Raw genomic sequence first — 19705 nt, 5'->3', positions numbered from 1 at the left:
TCTTCCATTCGTGAAGCATGTGTGAAGCCCTGGGTTCAGTCCTTGGCACCACATAAAATAAACAACAACAACAGTAAAAAATCAGAAAACTTCCCATTCCACTTGGGTCACCAGCTACTGAAGCACCTGAGCATTATAAAGGTTTATAAAGGTTAAGGAAAGCTAGAATGAGTGAGGCTCTTTTAACACTTCGCTACCCACACCTCAAAGCCCTGTTCTGTTAGACCTGACTCCTATCATTCTAAATCAATGTCCTTGAATATTGTTTCCCCAAAGTCTGCCCAGCTCACTACTCCTAGCCCAACCCCAGCCTCTGCCCTGGAAGAAAACCAGAGACATAGCATCTTGGGGAGGGCTTCCCCAGAAGATCTCACTACCTGCTTATGATCATCATTAGATATTCCAGGGCAATGTGTCTCATTGTGGACAGAGGAGTCCCAATTGCCTGGAGGCCATGTTCCAGGGCACAGCCCGTGAATTTTTAACAGGTTCCCTAGAACTTGATGTGCAGTCACTTTTTTAATGTCTGAAACTGACACTAGGTAAACCCAACTCCTTTGAGGTGGTGTTTGTGGCAATAATTGGTAAGGCTATTTCCCTTTTGTTTTCTCACAGAGAGGAGTTAGAGTTTTTTAATGGGTGAATTGGCTGAGAAGAAGAGGTGGAAGTAGTATGGAGGCCTAGGGAGCTGTGGAGGAGATGCCTACAGGTGCACACAAAGAGGGGAATCCCAAAGGAGGTGACAGCCCCTACCTGGTCTCCCATCTGGTAACTGCCCTCTTCAGTCTCCATAGCTCACTGCTTAGGCCTGGGGGAGGTTTTCCTGGACTTAACAACACCCCCATCTATGGCACTGATCTTGAATCTAAAATATGTCTTTTGTAAAGCACCTTGTGGGGACCTTAGCCCTAGTCCTTAGTGCAACACCCTGGGGCAGGGATCATTGTCCCCAACACACAGAAACTAAATGGATGCTTAGAGATAAAGTGACTTGCCAAAGTCCCAATGACTTAAACCCAGGATCTCTAATTCCAAATGGCAGACTACATTCCCTCGTGTATAAGCATCGGTGGAAAGAAGGTGGGGTAGGGAGGGATAGGTTCTGTGCTTCTCCAGGATTGGTGTGCATAAGATTGGTAAAGGGATAAATAAGGAGCCAGATCTTCCCCCCCCCCATCTCCTGGCATTTCTATGCTGAGGGTTCCTCAAAATTGCCAAGACTGGCCTCGAATTTGCAATCATCCTGCCTCAGCCTCCCAAGTATTTGTGATTACAGGTATGCACCACTATGCCTGGATTATTTTATTTCTTAATTGACTAATGAAAATCGTATGTATTTATGGTGCTCAAAATGACGTTTTGGCATATACATACACAAGTGGTATAGGGGAAGAAATTTCTAACCTTCCAGTTAGGGGACAGATGGCCCATCAAAAGAAAGGAGAGAAATAAGATTGGCGCAGAACTAGCCATAGGGGTAGCACTTAACAACACTGAGTATCCCTTCCTTGTGCAAATCCACAAGGTTTATATGAAGCCCCTTCTGCCTGTTTGTGAAAGAAACTTCCTTCCTGAAGGCAGGGGCATGGCTAAGATCACCAGGAGATCAGTTCCGGAATTTCCTCAGCCCTCCAGAGCGGCGGCCCAGCAATTCCAAATCACAGACAGCAGAGGGTGCTGTTGCCTAACCTTTCTGGCATGGAGGCGGGTGTGAGGATCCGGACTTTCCCGACCCGAAGGAATTCTGATCTTTGCTCCTAGTGTCAGGGAGAATCCCGAAGGGGTCAGGTTAGAATAGAAATAGGGAAGACTAGGGACTTTAAACTTCCCCTTTGGAAGCTCAACCAGAAGGTTGGCCTCTTGAGACAGCCCAAGGAGGACCCTTTTTTTTCTCTCCCCACCACAAGAGACGTGGAGTGACCCCTTCCTCAGCTCTATCCCATATCCAACCCTGAAAGTGCGACCCCGGGTCTGCGGATTCCAAGGAGAACCCCTAGCCGTACCCATGGCATTCCTTTCTGCAGTCGCTCCTAAAGGACCTGTGCAAGGAAGTAGGAGTGCACCGTGTTCACGTAAGGGCTTTTTATTAGTGGCACCGCGATGGGTGGATATTGGGAGTTTCAAAAGGGGTAAGGAAAAGTGTAGCTGAAAGGGCGCATGCTGCTGTTGAACGTCGCCACAAATGCCGCTGGGTGGCGCTCGAAGCCCGCGTCACCGAAAAGCGCACGGTTTTTGAAGAGGCCGGCGGGTGTTGAGACTGGCTTGGAGATCCCCAAGAGCTAGAAGAACAAGGAGCCAGGGTTAAGGATCCTCCTCACCTAAACAGGACAGGGTACACTAGACTATGAAGTAGCCGTCGTTCTTTAGAGGCTAGGAAAGGGAAAAAGAAAAAAAAAAGGAGCTAAAGGCACGAACAAGCTGCCAGAGGTAGAAGATGGATGTCCCTGGAGCTGGAGTGGGGATCTTGGTCTCAGTGTGTCATCGGTCCTCTTGTCTCTCTGAATTTATGGATTCTGTTGTGGAGAGCTAGGAGAAAAAATCGGAATCTTACAGTCCAAATTTGGCCTGGAATTAAAATTCTGAAGAGCATGTCCATCTGCTTTTCTCCCAGAATCTGTGGGTCTGTGTGGAGACACTTGCTCTGGGCTTGCCCGACCCACCCTTGTTACTGGCGAAGGTGTGGATTCCTGGCTCTTTCTATCGCTTCTTTGGACACCCTTGGCGCTTATCTCCTGACGCTGGGGAATTTGCCCTGGCTTTGAGGAACCCGCCCCCCTCCCCAACACACACACCCCGGGAGGAAAGGGGAAAGGGGCTCTAAATGTGTCTCAGATTCGTTCCAGATCAGAATTATAACCTCCATTAGTCCCCGTGGGACATCCTCAAGCGCGGACCCTTCTCTGTGCGAGGCCTTCCCTGTACAGATCCTTTGGGCACTAGCTTGGCTTCTCCTAACCACCTGCAAGTTGGAGAGACTCTGATGCCCCAAACTCTCTAGCTCCTCCCCATCTCCCGAGACTTAGCCTATCCCTCCCCTCTCCTCCTCACCCCTAGTGCAGTCCTGGGTCCGTGCGGAGGGAACGGAAGACCTGGAGAGGAGTGGCTGTGTGGCCGGCTGGTCAGCAGCACTAGTGTTAACCGCGCCGGGTAGTCTAGGAAATCGAGATCCGACCAGCAGGCGACGGCGCTGGATTAGGCCTAGGGAACTGGAGCTCCTTGTGAGATCTGGATGCACCAACCTCTCCCTTAAAATAGACGGTGGTGGGGACAGAGTGCGTTCTCATTGAGGGGGAGATAGAAATATGGAGTAAGAGAGTGAAGGGGGCGGGAACTGGGACCCTGGAAGTTCCGTCCCAGACGATCAACGCCCACTAGCCCAGCTCCAGAGGCCTTGGCAGTGGCTTGGGGTGGGGTGGGGGCGGGTTGGCAAGCTCCAGGGAAGCCAGAAAATAGAACTTGAAAGGACTCTATGTCTCCCTTTGGGACAGCAAAGTCCCCCAGCCCTCCAGTCCACCGCCACCCGCACCATCCTGCCGGAGCTCGGAACCCAGCACGCTCTTGATTGAATGGCACTGGTAGAAACAAATATGAGGTTCTGGGAGGAAATGGGAGGAGTGAATGGTTGGATATCTGTAGCCTCAAGGTGCCCCACCCGTTTTGCAGCTTTGGCACTACCAGCCTCCTGGACTCCTGGGGAAATGGAGACCGCCCCCTGGGAGTTCTCGCTGGCTCCCCCAGGCCGGAGGTATTAGTGCTGCTTGATCAGACCTCATTTCCTGAGAAAATGGAAACATATCCAGGGTCCTTAATAAAGTGAATGACGAGGCTTCGAGTGTAATTGGGCTTCCGTTTGGTGGCTATTTCCTTAAACTGAGAGTGGAAAAAAATATAAACCCACAGTGCCCAGTTGCAATTATGTGACTATCAGAAGTAGCACAGGGTGTATTAGCGGAGACCCAGAGCAATGATCTAAAGTCTGAGAAATGGGCATAAACGCTTACCCAGACCCAGGAACTCAGAAGGCCTGGATCTCCAGACCACTCCCGCATCCAAGAACACGCTTCCACATCCTTCCGCCTATGTTCGGAGCCTGAGACCCACCCTTCGGCTGCCATAGGCACACACCCGGATCTTTACACGCTGGGGAGGAAGTGGATCTTCTTCCTGGCAGAAAAGGAACGTCCTCCAGGGCAGAACACAGCCTGGCTGCGAGTCCCCTGACCTTTCCCCCGCCCGCACTCGCTGGCTGCATATTTTCTATGCATAATCCAATTTTCTCCGTGACTATCTAGTTAAACTCTTTAACAACAGCTACATAATTAGAATTTGGATTCCCATTAATTTTCCCTGGGCCTCGAACCATTTGCAGCTCACACTGGTAATTAATGCTATACATCACTAACTTTACCCAGCGCCCGCCAGCCCGACTTAGGTCGCTCAGCCTGCTCGCGGCCCCGGCGAGGGTTCCTGACTCTGGACCCTGCTTCCGGGGTGGGGGCTGATTCCCTCCCTCCAAAGCCTTCCTCTTTCTAGGAAATTTCACAATTAAAAATATTTATCGGGAGCAGATTTACGTTTCTGGGTTTCCAGTCTCGGGGCGTCTGGGTAGGCTATTAAGAGTAATTAGCATCTTTTGCGCATGCAGATTTACTTCGCTGGTTGCCACATAAGTCATCCCTAAAAGCCGGCGCAGGCGAACGCAGGCGCCGCCGCCAGAGCAGCCGCAAGAGCTACCGACGCCGCGCGGGTCTGACTCGGGTTCCCTGGGCCTTGCTCCCCAGTACACTGCGGACTTCCAGTCTTTCCCACTGTGTTGTCCGCTCCAGAGTGGACATCCAGTAAGAGATGTGAAAAGGTTCTCATCCTAGAGCCTGAACCAAGGACGAGCTGAGGAGGCAAGGGAAAGGCCCAGACCAGGCTTTCTCAGTTGTCCCAGGGACCTCCGACCGTGGGCGTGTAAGGACGAACAAGTGGGCGTATCCATGTGTGAACGCTCACGTGCGCGCGAATGCACATGCATGTGGTTGTTAGTGCGCATTCCTGGGGGTGCGCAAGGAGGTGCGTGGGAAAAAATGAGTTGATCTTTCTTCCCTCCCCCCCCAGCCCACCGATTCCCAGGACAGCTACTCAAATGCCAATCCTAGCCTACCCAACTAGGTCACTGAGGTTCAGAGGACAAGAGACTATGGCCTCTACCTTTCCTCCATTTCCCTTTCACAGAGCCAGCCAGACTACCAGCCCGGCTGAGGGCGGAGGTTGGGGGGATTCGGAGGCCTGACCCTGTCTGAGTGCACTGCTAGCCAGAAAAAGCACAGGCGGGGAAACAGGGGTCACTGAACTGAGGCTTTGGGAACCTCTGGGGGAGGCTGGAGACGACTGAACAAGGCTTGTGAAGGAGGTCATTCGGACAAAGGGACAAAGTTAGAGGGGCCAGGGACAGAGAGTGTGGCTGTGGCTCCCGCGCCCTGGGCCGAGGCACCCACCCCGAGTTCGTTATTAACGCACTGGGAAGTCTGCGAGCTGCCCAACTTTCTTCTCTTTAATGAGCCTAGAAGAAGAGGCTGCCCTGAAGGGGTTTGTTCATTAAAGATGTAGCTAGAGGAATACTGTCTCATTAATTATCTGGTTTTAATTACACTCCTACCCTTTGAATCAGAGATGGGAAAAGTTGATTTGGTGGTGCCACCCCCTTTAGCTTAAAAAGTCAGGCCGAACCGGGAAGAGGTAAGGGGGGCTTCGTGTTCCTGGGGGGTATGTTCGGTGAGAATCCTGTATGAGGGGACTCCATGCCTCAATATGTAGGTGGACAAGGTCTGCCTGTGAATCTGAAAATGTGCGTGTATCAGAGAGTGTGTGACCACGTGTGCCTGAGAGGCTGCGTGAACGTGACTTGGGTGCCTATGTGTGCTTCCTGCCTGTGTGTGGTTCTATGCATCGGAATGTGCATGTGAGTAGCTGACTGTGTCTACAGACCGGCCTGAGAGCAGGGGTCTACATGAATAGGAGTGTGACTGGATAGCCCCCGTGTCTGTGCCTGAGATGGTGGCTTCCTGCGCATCAGTTCAAGTGACAGTGTCTTGGGTACTCTGCTGTGCCTGCATGTACCCTCATGCATATGAGTGATGGTGGGGGGGCTCCGTAGCTGGAGTGTCCCAGAAGCTGTACTGTTCCAAGGATATAGATCAGTTTCTGAGGGTTCCCAGAGCTGGGGGCCACCTGGAAACCATGATCGTTGTTGGGGGAGTCATTTAAGGGGGTGCTCCACCCTGTCTAGTCCCTTGTCAGCTTGGTGCTGCGCTAAAACGGGGGCCATTTTCCCTTTAAATCGCGGACACTTTGACAGGGGACATTAAGGACCCGGCTGCTCAGGCTGAGCAGATCATAAAACCGGACAGGCAATTTCTGCTCCCACCAAATAGCAGGCAAACTCGTTCTGCATCTTTGGTTTTAATGCACTAAACTGGCAGCTAAGCAGGGAGCGAGCAAAGGGGGGGGTAGGTAGCCCCCACACACACCGGCACACCGGCACCAGCACACACTCGAACACCCCTTCACACCCTTTTGCCCCGCCCCTCCCGAACCCCCCCACCAGCGGAATTATCAACTAGAATTTGATTAATATGCAAATCGCAGGCAAACAGCTCCATATAATTCTTTCAGTGGAGAGTAATTAATCACCAGTTAAAGCAAATTAATACATATATCAATTTTGTCAGAAACATGCTTAGTTCAATCGCCCGTAAAATTGAAGTTTGAAGTATTAAGAGGCTCTGCAGAAACGCCAGGACTAAAACTTTCAAATTGATCCTATTTAGTAATCAATCAGGCTCTCCCCTCAGGTTAATCTGCCTAATTTTTCATCTCAAATCATACACTTTATTGACACGCCATCTAGCAAACAGTCGATAAAAAGTTAACAAAAATGATAACGACTCCAGCCAGAGCCATTGTGCTGGGCGGGTGGGCGGCAGGCGGTTTTGATTGCATTTCTGGGGTGGTTGGGGATTTGGATTTTTCCTGGGCCAGGGGCTGGGCACTCCCCCACACAGCCAAAGCCTCCCTGCCCCACCACTCCTGTCTGCTACTGGCTGCCCTCTCTGCTATTGGACTCCCTCAGAACATCAGAACACCAGCAGGCATTTCCACCAAAGCAGCCTCGAACAGCCAGCTCCCTCCCCAATCCTGTGCTTGCAGAGAATGTCAGAAAGCTTGTGCCTAGTATGCTGTTGGTAACTGTGGCCTGTGCCTGTGTCCCTGTGCCTATATTGTCTGTAGAGCTGAGGATGGTGTCTATCTGTTTAACAGCAAAGGTTTATATGTCTAATTCGAGTGTGTGCCATTGGCACTGTGTTTCAGGCATCCTATGTGTCTGTGTCACTGTAGGTGTGTACTGTGTTTCGGCATTGTGGGTCTGTGTAACTGTGTGCCTGCCTTACTCTGGGATGTTTGTGAAACACTGTGTGCCTATGTTGTAGCTTGGCTTTGTGTCTGTGTGCACAAGTGTCTTTGTGGGACTACCCTTCATGTGAAACCTCAGGCATCCAGATCAATAGGATCCTTCACAGACACAAGAGGGAAGACCCAGACACTTCACCTTGAAAAGCCTCTGGGAAGTGGGAGGGATCATCTCTTTCCTACCTAGTCTCCCACTCTAGCCTCTATGTTGAGGGAGATAAGGAAGAGGAGGGCCCCCATTTCCTGGCAGTGGAGATGCCCAGCCCTTGAGTCCCTTTTTCTGCAAAGCTCCTGACTTGGACCACTGAATTTGGGGTGGAGGGTGCAGACACTCAGGTAGACATGCCTGTATTCCACATACCGAAATGTCACATCCACAGCCAGATATGGTTACATCTCAAACCCCTGTATACACGTGTTGACAACTAAATCTGCTCAGGTCCCAGGACACATACACACACAGATAATCAATCTTTCTTCTTCATAGCATCCACCCCACTCACAAAGTGCAATATCCAGCTCCCCATGGGACAAACTACACATGGGTCAGATGCCTAAACCAATGCACAGCAATGGATCTCCGCATGGACTCATACACCAGATTCCAAGTGATCAGGATTCATTCACTCCCAGCCCTGCTGGAAGCATTGTCCACCCATCCCACATGCACACGTGTGCATATTGCCATTTGTACTCTCCCCATCTTGTGTGGAGCTGGCCCCTTCCCATAGAGGAGGAGCTTCCCTTGAGTGAACTGGGAGAAGGAGAGCCTTTGAGGACTGACGCAGCCAAGGGTGGGTCTGCAGACAACTCCAAAGACAAAGGTTCAACCTAGAGGCCAACTTGAATGGGAGGGGGCAAGCAAGGGAGCCAGACCACTACAACAGCACAGCAAAGGATACTAGCTCCTCCCCAACTTGTTTTCAAAGAATCAGCTTGCACCTTCATAGTGTTCATTTGCTGGACTCAGCTGACCTCAAAGTAGACTCACATCCCTACTGAAGGTTCCCCATACTACCATCTGCTCACTTCTTTTGTGAGCTACTTTTCCTTCAGGCCAGGTGCTTTCCACCTCTGCCCTCCACATTGTACATGTAAATTTGAGTAGCCAGCGTGGCCAAGCTGTTCAGGGCTAGGATTCCTGTGTTGTCGGGCTGTAGCTTCCATTCCCTATCAGTGTGCATTCTCCCCATTATCTGCTCACAGTGGCTCCCTGCACACATCACTCACCCCAGCATTGCTCACCCACTGGTCATACCCACCCCAGTGACAGCTTTACTCTTTTCCTCTCCATTGCACAAATTTAGTCACACCTAGTTGCACGCACTAGTTTGCAACAATCAGTTACACAGAACGCAGCAGAACACACCCAGTTATTCCTAGTTACACATGCTCTGTTTCCATCAATCACTGGCACATGCTCAGTCTCTCAACTGCACACACTCAGTGGCATACTCAGGAACACATTCTTGTTGGTCCCTACACTGCTCACCAAACACACTCACTCAGTTTCAAGACTCTCCCAGGACTGGCAGCAGTGGAAAAAAGAAGAATGAGTTGCTGAGGGCAGCTGATACAGAGGTGGGACCCCAAGGAAAACTTTGAGATGGGACTTCTCCTTTCTTCAGGGTATTGTTCTTTCACATGCACATGCCATAAAGCCCAGGAAACCTCATCTTCCTTAACTTCGGTCCCAAGAACCTGTCCTTTGGGAAACTGGGCCTATGGACACACCCAGAGGCCATGCTCTTAGGCCTGCCAAAGTCTGCTTCAGACCCCCATTCCAGCACATGGCACAGTATAGATGGACCCATCCACCACACAACAACTCGCCTGTACAGCCCAATCACCACTACCCAGTTTACCCAGTTCTCCCCCCCAACACACACACACACAACTGGAAGCCACTGTATTTCTCCATTTTACAACAGCAGCATCCTACCCTTTGACCCTCATCACCCAGCCCACTCAGGCTTCCCTGTCCCTTTTCCCACATGCCTTTCAGCCCCTGGTCTTACCCACCCTGACCCTTTATCTGGCTGCTCCTTTTACATCTCTGGAACTCTCTTATTCTCCCACCATGCATTTGGGGAGCTTGTGTATTGTCAGCACAAACTGTTTTCTGGCCCTCAAGAAAGAAGGGCTGTTTGTTGGGGGTGGAGAGCAAAGCCCAGGTGCCGCTGGGTTCTGGAGGTTGGGAACACGCAGGGCGGGGCGAGTGGACTTTCCTGGACCCAGCGGCTCAGAAGGGTGGGGAGGAGGGGGACCCGGCGGTGACGGGCAGGGGCGGAGGGGAGGCGTGCGGGCCCCAGCCCATCCCTTTCAGGGGGGACTCATGCATCAAACTTCAATTTTCCGGACGATTGAATTAGTGATTTTTTTTTTTTTTCTCCTGAACTAAAATACACTTAAGTCTTTGGGATTAATTACCACGTTCTGGTCCCTCAGACTGGAGTATTACTTACCGGAGCTGCGTCTGACACCGGCCCGACACCTCGTAAAATAAGGAACTGCGCCTCCCGGCCTCACCCTGCGCCGCCCGCTAGGCCGCCGAGCCGGGAAGCCAGAGCAGGGAAAGCAGAACTAGCCAGAACGGGCCCTGCGGCTCGGCCGTCCGCGCGCGGACAGGAGAGCAGAAACTAACCGCATCCTGAGACTTGGCAAGCCGCACTGAGGCCCGGGTCCCAGTGGGGAAAGGAGAGACAAAGCCTAGCCTTCTCCCCTGGCAGCCAGGAACCGAAAGTGGGTCCGCAGAGAGGCCAGATTTCTCAGGGAACCCGTCGGTAATGACCCCAGGCGATGACGGAACTCGGCAAAGGGCCGAGCCTTAACGAAATTGGCCCAGAGAGTGGCCGTGGGCCTCACAGTCCCTCACACGATCCACGGCACACTCAGACACGCAGAAGAAACAGACAGGCAATATATAAGCCCCGATCCCACGGAGCCCACTCCTGTGTGCACACACCACACACAGCCGAACCACGACAGGCCCAGCAGGCACCTTCCAAGAGGCTCAGGTTTGACACCTGGAGTTCCAAACCTTCTGTCATCATAGGTCCGGTCAAGGCCCTGGACCGCACTAACGGATGTCAGACTTCATCAGAACTGGGAGAGCTAAGGAGCCGGTGGGCTAGAGTTCAGGCCTCCCTGGATTCCAGTTCCTGGCCTGGTTCCAAGTCCCTCAGCCCTTAACCACGATCGCCGACTTCCCCACTGCTTTCTGCGCTATGGGGCCTTAAGATGAGCCCCAAACTGCGTGCTCAGCCTGGCCTTAACTACCGTGTGCATGGTCGGTGGAGCTCCAGGAGCCCACCAGCAACCCGGGGGAGGCATCGAATTTTGTAGAGCCAACGTGATTGAGGAGTGGCTTAGCTCCACTTTCCAAATTTTGCGGGACACAGCCTGAGGCTCTCTCTCCCCAGTCCTCCTCCGCTTGGGTTTAGCCTAAGGCTCTCAGGAACACCCCTCTCCTCCTTCCCTTAGGCAACTGTCCAGTCCTTACTTGGGCTTGCCGTCCTTTCTAGCCTATAGAAACAACGGATTATTTATGTCTTTCAAGGCCTGGGTCCCATGCCACCTCCTCCTCCGTGAAACCACCATCACTACCGCGAAGCCACCATCACTACCGTGGAGCCCGAAGTCATCTCTCTGCATTTTGCAAGAGGCACTTCCCTGCCCCACGGCCAGGGTCTGCTATTAGCGTCTGAGGTGCTTGCGGGCTTGCCCGTTAGAGTGGGAGCTCCTTGAAGGCAGGAACAGAATCTGATTCATTTCAATTCCCCAGCCACCTGCACACAATAAACATTTGCTGAATTGAATTGATTTTTCTCTTTACTTTATTAATCCTTCTCCTTTCTTCTTTCCCTCCTTCCTTCCTCCCTCGTTATTTTTTATTTCTTGGTTATATTCAATTGTCATGTTTTTCAGGCTCATTAAATCCATTTAGAGATCAAAGAATAAAAGGCAGAAGGGGAAGGGAGGGGGAGGAAGGGAGGGGGAGGAAGGGAGGGGGAGGAAGGGAGGAGGAGGGGAGGGGGAGGGGGAGGGGGAGGGGAGGGGGAGGGGGAGGGGAGGGGAGGGGGAGGGGAGGGGAGGGGGAGGGGAGGGGGGAGGGGAGGGGGGAGGGGGGAAGGGAGGGGGGAGGGGAGGGGGGAGGGGAGGGGAGGGGGAGGGGAGGGGGAGGGGGGGAGGGGAGGGGGAGGGGAGGGGGAGGGGAAGGGGAGGGGAGGGGAAGGGGAGGGGAGGGAAAGGGAGGGGGAGGGAAAGGGAGGGGGAGGCCGGAGAAGCAAACAAATAACCCGCTTTAACTAGACGGGCGGATAAATGGCCCCGTTTCTCCTCAGCCCCGGTGCGCCTGCTTAGCTGCGCGCCCCACGGGCGCCGCAGCTCGGGTGGCCTCAGCCCCGGGGCCACCGCCCCCAGACCGAAGGGACCCAGCAGGGCCCAGCCTAGGGCCGCGAAGAAGCGAGCGGCCGGAGGTGCCAGGGCCGCTTCATTGGGATTCATGGGCGTGTTGGGCGGGCGGCCCGGGGCTCCGGGCGCGGGGCGGGGGCTGGGCGAGGGGGGGTGCACACTGCCGGCGCAGATGACCGCCGCGCCGCGGTCCCTGCGCCGCATTTGTGCCGGGGAGGCGCGCGCGGGGACCTAATCCATCAAATTGTCTACAAATTGTGAAGAAAATTCAAAAACCATATGGTCGCCAGCGCCGGCGCACTCTGGGCTGCGGAGGGCCGCGGCCGTGCCCGCACCGGGAGCCGCGGGGGGCTGGGCCCGGCTATTGTCGCCTGTCAGCGGCCGCCCGGGCCCATTCGTCCAGGCTGGAGGGCCCTGGCGACCGGCGCGGGAAGAAGTGGGCAGAGGCATAGGGCACAAAACAGAAGCGTGAGGCATTGGGCAAAGGGAAACCTAGCGGAGGCTCTTACCTTCCGCTGCCTGCAGGACGCTGACCTCGAGCCCCTTAAACGTCTTGCTTGCGAGCTCCTCCAGCGCGCACAGCGGCGAGGTCTGCTAGAGTAGCGCGCGGCCCTCCAGGGGCAAGCCGCCCGGCGCGTGCTTGTCCGCGGCGGCCAGCAGGTGCGCCGCCCCGCACAGCAAGTAACTTCTCCGCACAGACGACTTATTGAGGATGTCCTCGATACTGAATGGCGTCAGCGGCTTGTTGGAGTTGGGGGGCGGTGGCAGGTGGTCTAGCGGGCTGCGCCGCCGCTCCTCCCCTGGCACCGCCTTGCCGTCCTCCTTGGAAGTCATCTCGGCCTCATTTGGGGGCCCCGCCTGGGCGGCTCCGGCCGCGGGGACCCAGCTCGCGGGCAGCTCGGGCGCCGGGCTGTGCGAGCAGGCGACGGCAAGGAGGCCGCGCCAGGCAGGGCGCGGACAGGGCACCGGACTGATTAGTGCGGTGGCTGAGGCAGGCTTAGACGCGCGGGGCCCACGAAGTAGAGCGCTGACGCGGGCGCCGCCGCAGCCGCCGCTGCTGCCCGGGCTTCCAGCAATCCGGGGCCGGAGCCGGGGCACGCAGCGCGGGGCTCCAGGTTCGCCAGCCCCGGTGCTATTTAAAGGTATCAGGTGGCTCCGCTGCGGCTCCTGGCCCCGGGTCCTGGCGGTGGCAGTTGGAAAAGCCGAGGCAAGGGCGCCGATCCCGGACTGCGAGGGGAGGCGGAAAGGCGGGGCAATTGACTATTGATAACAAGTTAGCCTTGATCGAGGAGTAATCAGTTATCTGCAGCTTCACGGCACTTCTCTTTCTCTTTGCTTTCTCCCAGTCTTTCTCCTCTCTTCTTTCTCTCTGTTCTCTCTCCCTGTCCTCTCTTCCTCCCTCCCTCCCTCTCTTCTCTCCTCTCTGCTCCCCCCCCGTCTCTCTCCTTCTCTACCTCTCCCTCGCCCTCTCTTTCACTCTCTCTCTCTCTGTCCAATGCAGGCGGCTCTAAGTTGGGAAGCTCATTAATTAGCAGGCCGGGGGTAGGCGGAGCCGGCTGGAATTAGCCTGCCTAATGCGCCTGTCAGTCCGGGCGCTGCGCCGCGCTCGGCCTGAGCTGTTTGTAAATTACATTAGCGGCGCCTTTATTGCACCCGAACCTCGGGCGACTGAAAAGCCACCGCCCCCACCCCAAACTGAGAGCCGAGCTCCGGGCTCACCCGCCTCCCGCAGGCCTGGTTGCGGTGGCAGCGCCAGCCCGGAGGTCTCAGGCTCTCCAACCCGGGATTTGGAGTCTGAGAAGGGTGGCGGAAGCCCCAACAAGGGAGGGACGCGGCTGCGGCGCGGGTCAGGTAAGAACAGGAGTCCGGGTGGGCCCGGTTTCGCCCACTGTGGACTTTGCCAAGCAGAAATCAAGAACCTAGAGCCCCATTCCCGGATCCTTGTCCCTCACCCCCAGCTCTGGGCCATGTGCTTGGAGAAAGGGAACCTGAAGCCCTCCTGGACTGGCGCGCAGGAGGGCTGAGCCAGCTTCACAGCCCTGGGTGGGCAACGCGGGACAGGGGTGGAGATTCCAGCGGTTGGGGAAGGGGGCCAGTCAGAGGGCTCAGCCTTCCCCATGCCAGGAGGCGGAGGGAGGAGTTGTTGGTGCTGTGAGCGCCTCTACCCCGGCCTGAGACCAAAGCGGCCACCCTACCTCCTCCGGCAATCTTGCACACTCTTTGCCTGGTCTGCGACTGGCTCTCCGGCCGGCTAGGGTACGACTCTTTTGATGATAGGCGTCTGATGGGCAAACGGGCCGAGTGCCGGAGCTCCTGGGGCGGGCTTGGGGCTTCTCCGCTGCTCTGCCCCGGCCCGGGCCGGGGCCCGTTGCGGGCCCTGCCCAGCCCAGCGCATGTGTACTGCCCGGCCGACTCCAGCTGTTCCGGATGCTGGGCGGGGGCCCGTAGGGGGCCGGGCTAGGGCTGGGGCTGGGCTCTCAGAAACTCGCAGGGAGGCTGGGGTTCCAGTTAGGCTGACCGCTGGGGAGCCCTATGGCCTGGAATCTGTGAATATTAGATGGGCATTTTGTGTGCATCATTACTTGAAGGTGTTTATGTTTTTGAATATGCGTATTTGTGTGTGGTTCTCCATGTGTATATTTGTGTAAACCTATGTGAACCTGTGGGCATGTTAGTGGGTTTGAACCTCAGCTATGTGTTTCATTTCCCTGAAGCACAACAACGGGGCTGTGCCCTCAGGCCCTCTTCTCTCTTGCTACCCCATCTGGTTGGTTTGTGTCTGCCCCTAATTTTCCATTTCTGCCCTTGGAGAAAGGGGAGGAAGAGAGAGTTGGAGCCAAGGGAAGTTTTCCCTGCTCACACACAGAGGCACAGACCCTACCGGTTTTGTTTGTAGTGCGGGTAGTGTGGTTAGTGTGGTTGGACAGCTTAAGCTTGAACCAGAGGAGGGACCAGAGAGGCCAGTTTGAGGGCTCAAGGCCTAGGGCAGAGGTTGTTGGAATAAGAAAAATGGAACTTCTTTCCCCTCATACCTGCCCTGGAGAGGGAGTGGACTGAGCTGGGCTATGGAACAGAGAGCAGATTCTCTCCCTGCCTCCAGTGGAGAAGCAGCTGAACACCAGAGATTGGTTTATCTCACAGTTAGTTGTGTTTGGAGTCATGACTTGCAGCTCTCTGGAGTAATAGGGATGGATTAGGGAGACCGAATTCTCCTGTGGGGTCCTAGTGCTGACCTGGAGCATGCCTGAGAATGTTGGAAGGAGCTTGATGCTTCCTTCCCCACCTTTGCACTGGATTTTGGAGGAAGGACAGGTGCTCAGAGGAAGAAATGGTGTAAAGAGGGATTTCAGATCTCACAGAGCTGCAGATCCATTCCTGGGCCATGCCTGTTTCTGAGGCATCCCTGCTACCCTGAAAGCCACAAGGAGATTCTGGGCCTAGAAATAGTAGAGTCAGAGTCTAGGAACTGGTGAAGAACAGAAGAGAGAAGGGGAAGATTTGGAAGGGGGAGGGCAAGATAGGTCTGCCCTCTCCTTTCACTTACCGCATTTAGAATCCCATCTCATCCCTTTCCTACCATAACCTCAACTTCCTGACCAGAACCTCAGTCAAACTCCATATCAGAGAGATCTCTCCAGATCTGGGACTGGGAACTTTGAGTTCTATCCTAAGGTGAGGATATCCTCCCATACCTGCCCTCTTTCCTTTCCTGTTACTTTATTCTCTGCAACTGATAGTGGCCAGAAGGACTATGCCTTAGGGAAAAGCCCAGCAGCTGCTATTGCCCATCTCCCAGTCCCCAAAGACCAGTGGAGTTCAGGATTACTGAGAGACTTCTAGGAAGGGGTGGAATGTGAACTGAGGAGCATGAGAGTCTTGTTCCCTGGGACCTTTAGTTTTTAGCCACACTATGTCAGAGTGGGGACTACATTACACCATCCTTTGATGTATCACCTCCACCCACCTTCACCAAATGTCTCCTTCCCTGGGCGGCCCAGCCCTGCTACCTTTGGTTCATCCACCTAATCAGTTGGCCTCTTGGCTAAACATGTTCAGGAGCTCTGCATATTTAGGGGTTCCACCTAGTTCTTTGTTGTTTCAATTTATTTTCCCAGGTCTCCTCATCCAGGCCACCTTGGAAAATCAACCTAACGGTCCCAGCAACCTTTTCCCCACCCTGTGGTTCTACCCTATCTCCACCCCTAAAGCCCCAGTGTGTGCCCAGCTAAGACTTTCTGGACTCCTAAGAGTCCAAATTCTCTGGCCTCCCTCACCCTTCTTGCAGAGCAGTGAGGTGTATTTTGGGTTTGGGATTGGACTCCCTCCTCTCTGCCACCAGACTGAGATCCTTGAGTTTGATGATTCCATCCATCCCAGACTGAAGGACAACTGTTATTGGTTGAATAAGTTTCCATCAAGCAAACAGGGTTCAGATGGCTGGGGAATGACTTGGGCCAAGACTGTGAGACTCTAAAAGAGAACTAACCAGTAGGGGAATGGAGGTTGGTTGGAAGGAACCCAACCATCACTTTCTAGACTCTAGTCTTTCTGCCCAAATTTCTGCTAAGGAAAAGAAGACACTTAGAGGTTCCCCCACCCCTAGCCAACTGGGACATTGTCTTTTTACCTGGAGCTGTAAGAAACTGATCCCCAGAGTCTGCTCCACAGAGGAAGTGCTCATTTTCAGAGCCAGTTGTACACCATATCCTGACCTTTTTTTTAAAATGGGATAGAGGCTTTCTTTTTTCTTTCTTTTTTCTTTTTTTGTACTGGGGATTTAACCCAGAGGCATTTTACCACTGAGCTACATCCCAGCTCTTTTTTATTTCTTATTTTTAGACAGGGTCTTCCTAAGTTGTTTAGAGCTTCACTTACTTGCTGAGGCTAGCCTCAACCCCCACCCCCCCCCAAAGTCGCTGGGATTACAGGCATGAGCCACCATGCCCAGCAGCATATTCTGACTCTTGAAGTCTCCTTTACTTCCTATAAGGCCAGGGTCTAGCCTTATTTCATCTCTAGTGGAAGGGGAAGGGAACATTCTACCCAAAATCTGTCTGCCCCCTTCCCAGTTTAAGGAAGATTCTGGACAAAAAGAAAAGAAAGAGCATTCATTCACAAATGGCCATGATAAGGGGACCCAAACAAAATGAATAATTCCTTAGCACAGGAGAGAAATTCACTTATACCCCTGGGGCTCCATCTGATCCATCAGTCTATATTGTTTGGGTGGCCCCATTCATTTCCAGGTTCTTTGTGTAAGTACCACCCTTAAGCCAGAATTCCTTCTGAAGGAAAGAGCCTGACTCCACTTAAAACAAGTCAACTTGAGCATTGCTCTGGGTCACATTTTCTCATGTAGACTTGCTACTGTTGACACTCCATATGGAATTCAGAAAGTGCTTCCTGTGCTATAGAATTAGCACAGATTAAGTGGCCTCCTGTTATCCTGACTGAGCCAGGACTGCCCAGTAGTCCTTACATTTGGCCCAGGGTACTATCTGTAGGTACAACTGTAATAACTATGGCAATAAATACCATAAGCCCTGAATCCAGGCTGTTTTATTTATTTCATTTATTACAACCTTTAAGGTAGCTACTGCTATTACCCCTATTTTACACATAAGCAGGAGCCCAGAGAAGTTCTCTGGGGCCCAGAGAAGTTCAGTAACCCATCGTCACACAGCTTGTTTTGAAGTGATAAGGACTGGAAAACTTTTTTTTTAGACTCAAGTCTGTGCCCTTAATCCCTGAACTATGAGGTTCTTAATCAGAGATCCCCAAGGGCTTTTTGAATGGGCTTCAGGAGTTTTGCAAACCCCAGAAATTGTGTATAAAATTCATATGTGAGCCCTGATGGGCCTATTTTTCTGGGGCTAATATTACATAACACACTAGAGTCTCAAAAGTGTTGGAAATCCAGAAAAGGTAAAGGCCAGAATCAGGCCAGTGGGGAATGGGAAGTTGTCTCCTCCCAGGCCTGGGGAGGGGAGCCAGCTGCTCCAAAATTCAGTCTGGGTTCCAAGCTGGCTTCTGAAATTGCCAGGCTTTCTCTAGCTAAGCTTAGCTTTCAGGACCTCTGGTGAGGTGAGGCAGGGTCAGGATCTGAGGGCTGGCCATTCCTTTGAAGAGCACCCCCTTCCCTGCTCCTTGCCTCCCTACTTCTTTTCTGAACTGAGTTCCTTCAGAACCTAATGTCTAGGTGGCTACCCACATAAGAAGCTTCTTCTGGGAACTTCAGTCCTATATGATGGGAGGAGCTGACTGTTCTTTGGAAGTATGAAGGGTATAACCTGATAATAGAGTGACAGAAATAGGCAGGTATGGGAAGACTTACCAGGAGGTTACTCAAGTCCTGGGTGCCCATGCTATGCGACCACCAGAATAGTCTTCTATTTTAGTCCCAAGCCTTTGCCCCCTTTATCCCAAAGCCAGAAATGTCTCTTCCTGATACCTCTTGCCCTGTGCTTAATGCCCAATTCAGTTCCTTGGAGAAACCTTCCCTGCCCTGTCCAGCTCCTCAGCACACCCCCTCGGGGCCACTATCACGTTGCTAGGAACATGTTGGATTTGTCCATCTTCCCTTCTTCCTCTCTCTCTCCATTTGGCTGTGAACTTACTTAGGGAGGATGAAAATTGAATTTCCTCTCTATGCCCCTATGCCAGGCTGGCATATACCAATGTCTCTCCCAAGCACTTGCTGAATGTATAAACTAAATTAATAAGAGACAAAGAGAGAACCAGGCAGGGCTCTCAGCCTATTCGGAATGAGGACTAGGGATACAAGGGAAGGGTAGGTGCATCATTTTTTTTTTGCCAGCTGTGAGCAGATGTGTGAGGCACCCTGCTGCTTACACCTCCAATGCACAGAGGGGCAGAGACCTCTTCTTTAATGATTTTTGGCTGGGAGTGGAGTGCTGGGTGCCAGATCCAGCTGTGGTGGTGTGATCTGATTTAGGAATGAATTTTGTTCACACTGATTTTTGTTTTGTTGTGTTTGTTTTGAAAACCAGAAGTAGAGAGGAAGAACAGACTAAAGATGGGGAGTGGTAGGAGTAGCAAGAAACAGACACCATTCCACCCCCAATAGTCCAGGGGGTCTGTCAAGAGAGGAAAGGAAGCTAAGTGTGTGGAGAGAGGGGCTAGTTCTGTTTCCACTGGAGGTAACATTTGAGTGGAACTTGGAAAAACCAGAAGCATTTGAATAGGTGGGGAAGCAGGAACCATTTTGGAGGCAAGGGGGAATAGTCAAGCAAGAGCCCAGAGGTGTCAGCCCAGAAGGGAGCTGGAGTGTCACCATACCTTTTCCCTCTGTTGCCTGCTGGGGTCCAGATGAAATCCATGGTCCCTTGTACACCCTAGTGGGTTTGCAGGCTTGGGGCAGTGATTGGTGGGCTCTTGGGATAGCTGTAGGGCTTGGAGGAGTCCTTGAGAGAGTCTGTGTCAGGCCCTTATGGATGGTTCCTCTCTGGCTGCTTCAGAGCTGACAGTTCTCTCTACTAATCCAGTGGGCCCAAGAACTCCAAGAACAGAGCAAAATCACTAATGATAGTCAGCATCCTCCATTCCATAGAGGTCTCATAGCCTTTGGGAAGGCGCCAAGCACAGGCCAGCAGCGGGGTTTGGTGGAAAGACACAGGGACCAAGGGGGAGAGTCCAGGAAATGGAAGAGAGATCCCGCCCAGGCAGGCGGGGGGGGCGGGGCAAGAAAGGCCTGAGTCAGGCTTCTCATAATAAACAGCATGTGAATAATTCAGGAGCGGCTCAGGGGCTCATTGCTTTAGACCCGAGGCAGTTCGGCAGTTCGTGCAGCCCCACAAGTCCCGGCAGAGCCCAGGGG

At 53.2% G+C, this 19705-nt stretch overlaps 1 protein-coding gene and 1 long non-coding RNA gene across 3 annotated transcripts; both read right to left on the bottom strand.

Moving 5' to 3' along the window:
- Positions 1 to 2073: 2073 nt before the first annotated feature.
- Positions 2074 to 10473, bottom strand: LOC308633259. Of its 2 annotated transcripts, none has more exons than XR_014018731.1 (5): positions 10457 to 10473; positions 4002 to 4164; positions 3049 to 3245; positions 2416 to 2526; positions 2074 to 2279 (listed from the first exon to the last, which is right to left on the bottom strand). It is a non-coding gene; the product is annotated as an uncharacterized lncRNA (long non-coding RNA). The 2 variants fall into 2 exon arrangements; XR_014018732.1 differs by lacking the exon at positions 10457 to 10473 and adding an exon at positions 10100 to 10182.
- A 1904-nt stretch (positions 10474 to 12377) lies between these two features.
- LOC308633230 (uncharacterized protein) lies at positions 12378 to 15417 on the bottom strand (the record flags this gene model as incomplete). The annotated part of the gene is made up of 3 exons (XM_081265755.1): positions 12378 to 13095; positions 14064 to 14298; positions 15413 to 15417. The coding sequence occupies 3 exons, from the start codon at positions 15415 to 15417 to the stop codon at positions 12463 to 12465; spliced, it is 873 nt and encodes a 290-aa protein (XP_081121881.1). The 3' UTR covers positions 12378 to 12462.
- Between the last annotated feature and the right edge of the window lie 4288 nt (positions 15418 to 19705).

The sequence above is a fragment of the Spermophilus citellus genome, assembly GCF_964194105.1.
Source record: "Spermophilus citellus genome assembly, chromosome: 14".
In the NCBI taxonomy this organism is placed as follows: Eukaryota; Metazoa; Chordata; class Mammalia; order Rodentia; family Sciuridae; genus Spermophilus; species Spermophilus citellus.
Note: the sequence above shows the minus strand (reverse complement) of the source record. Positions and strands in the feature narration are given on the sequence as shown.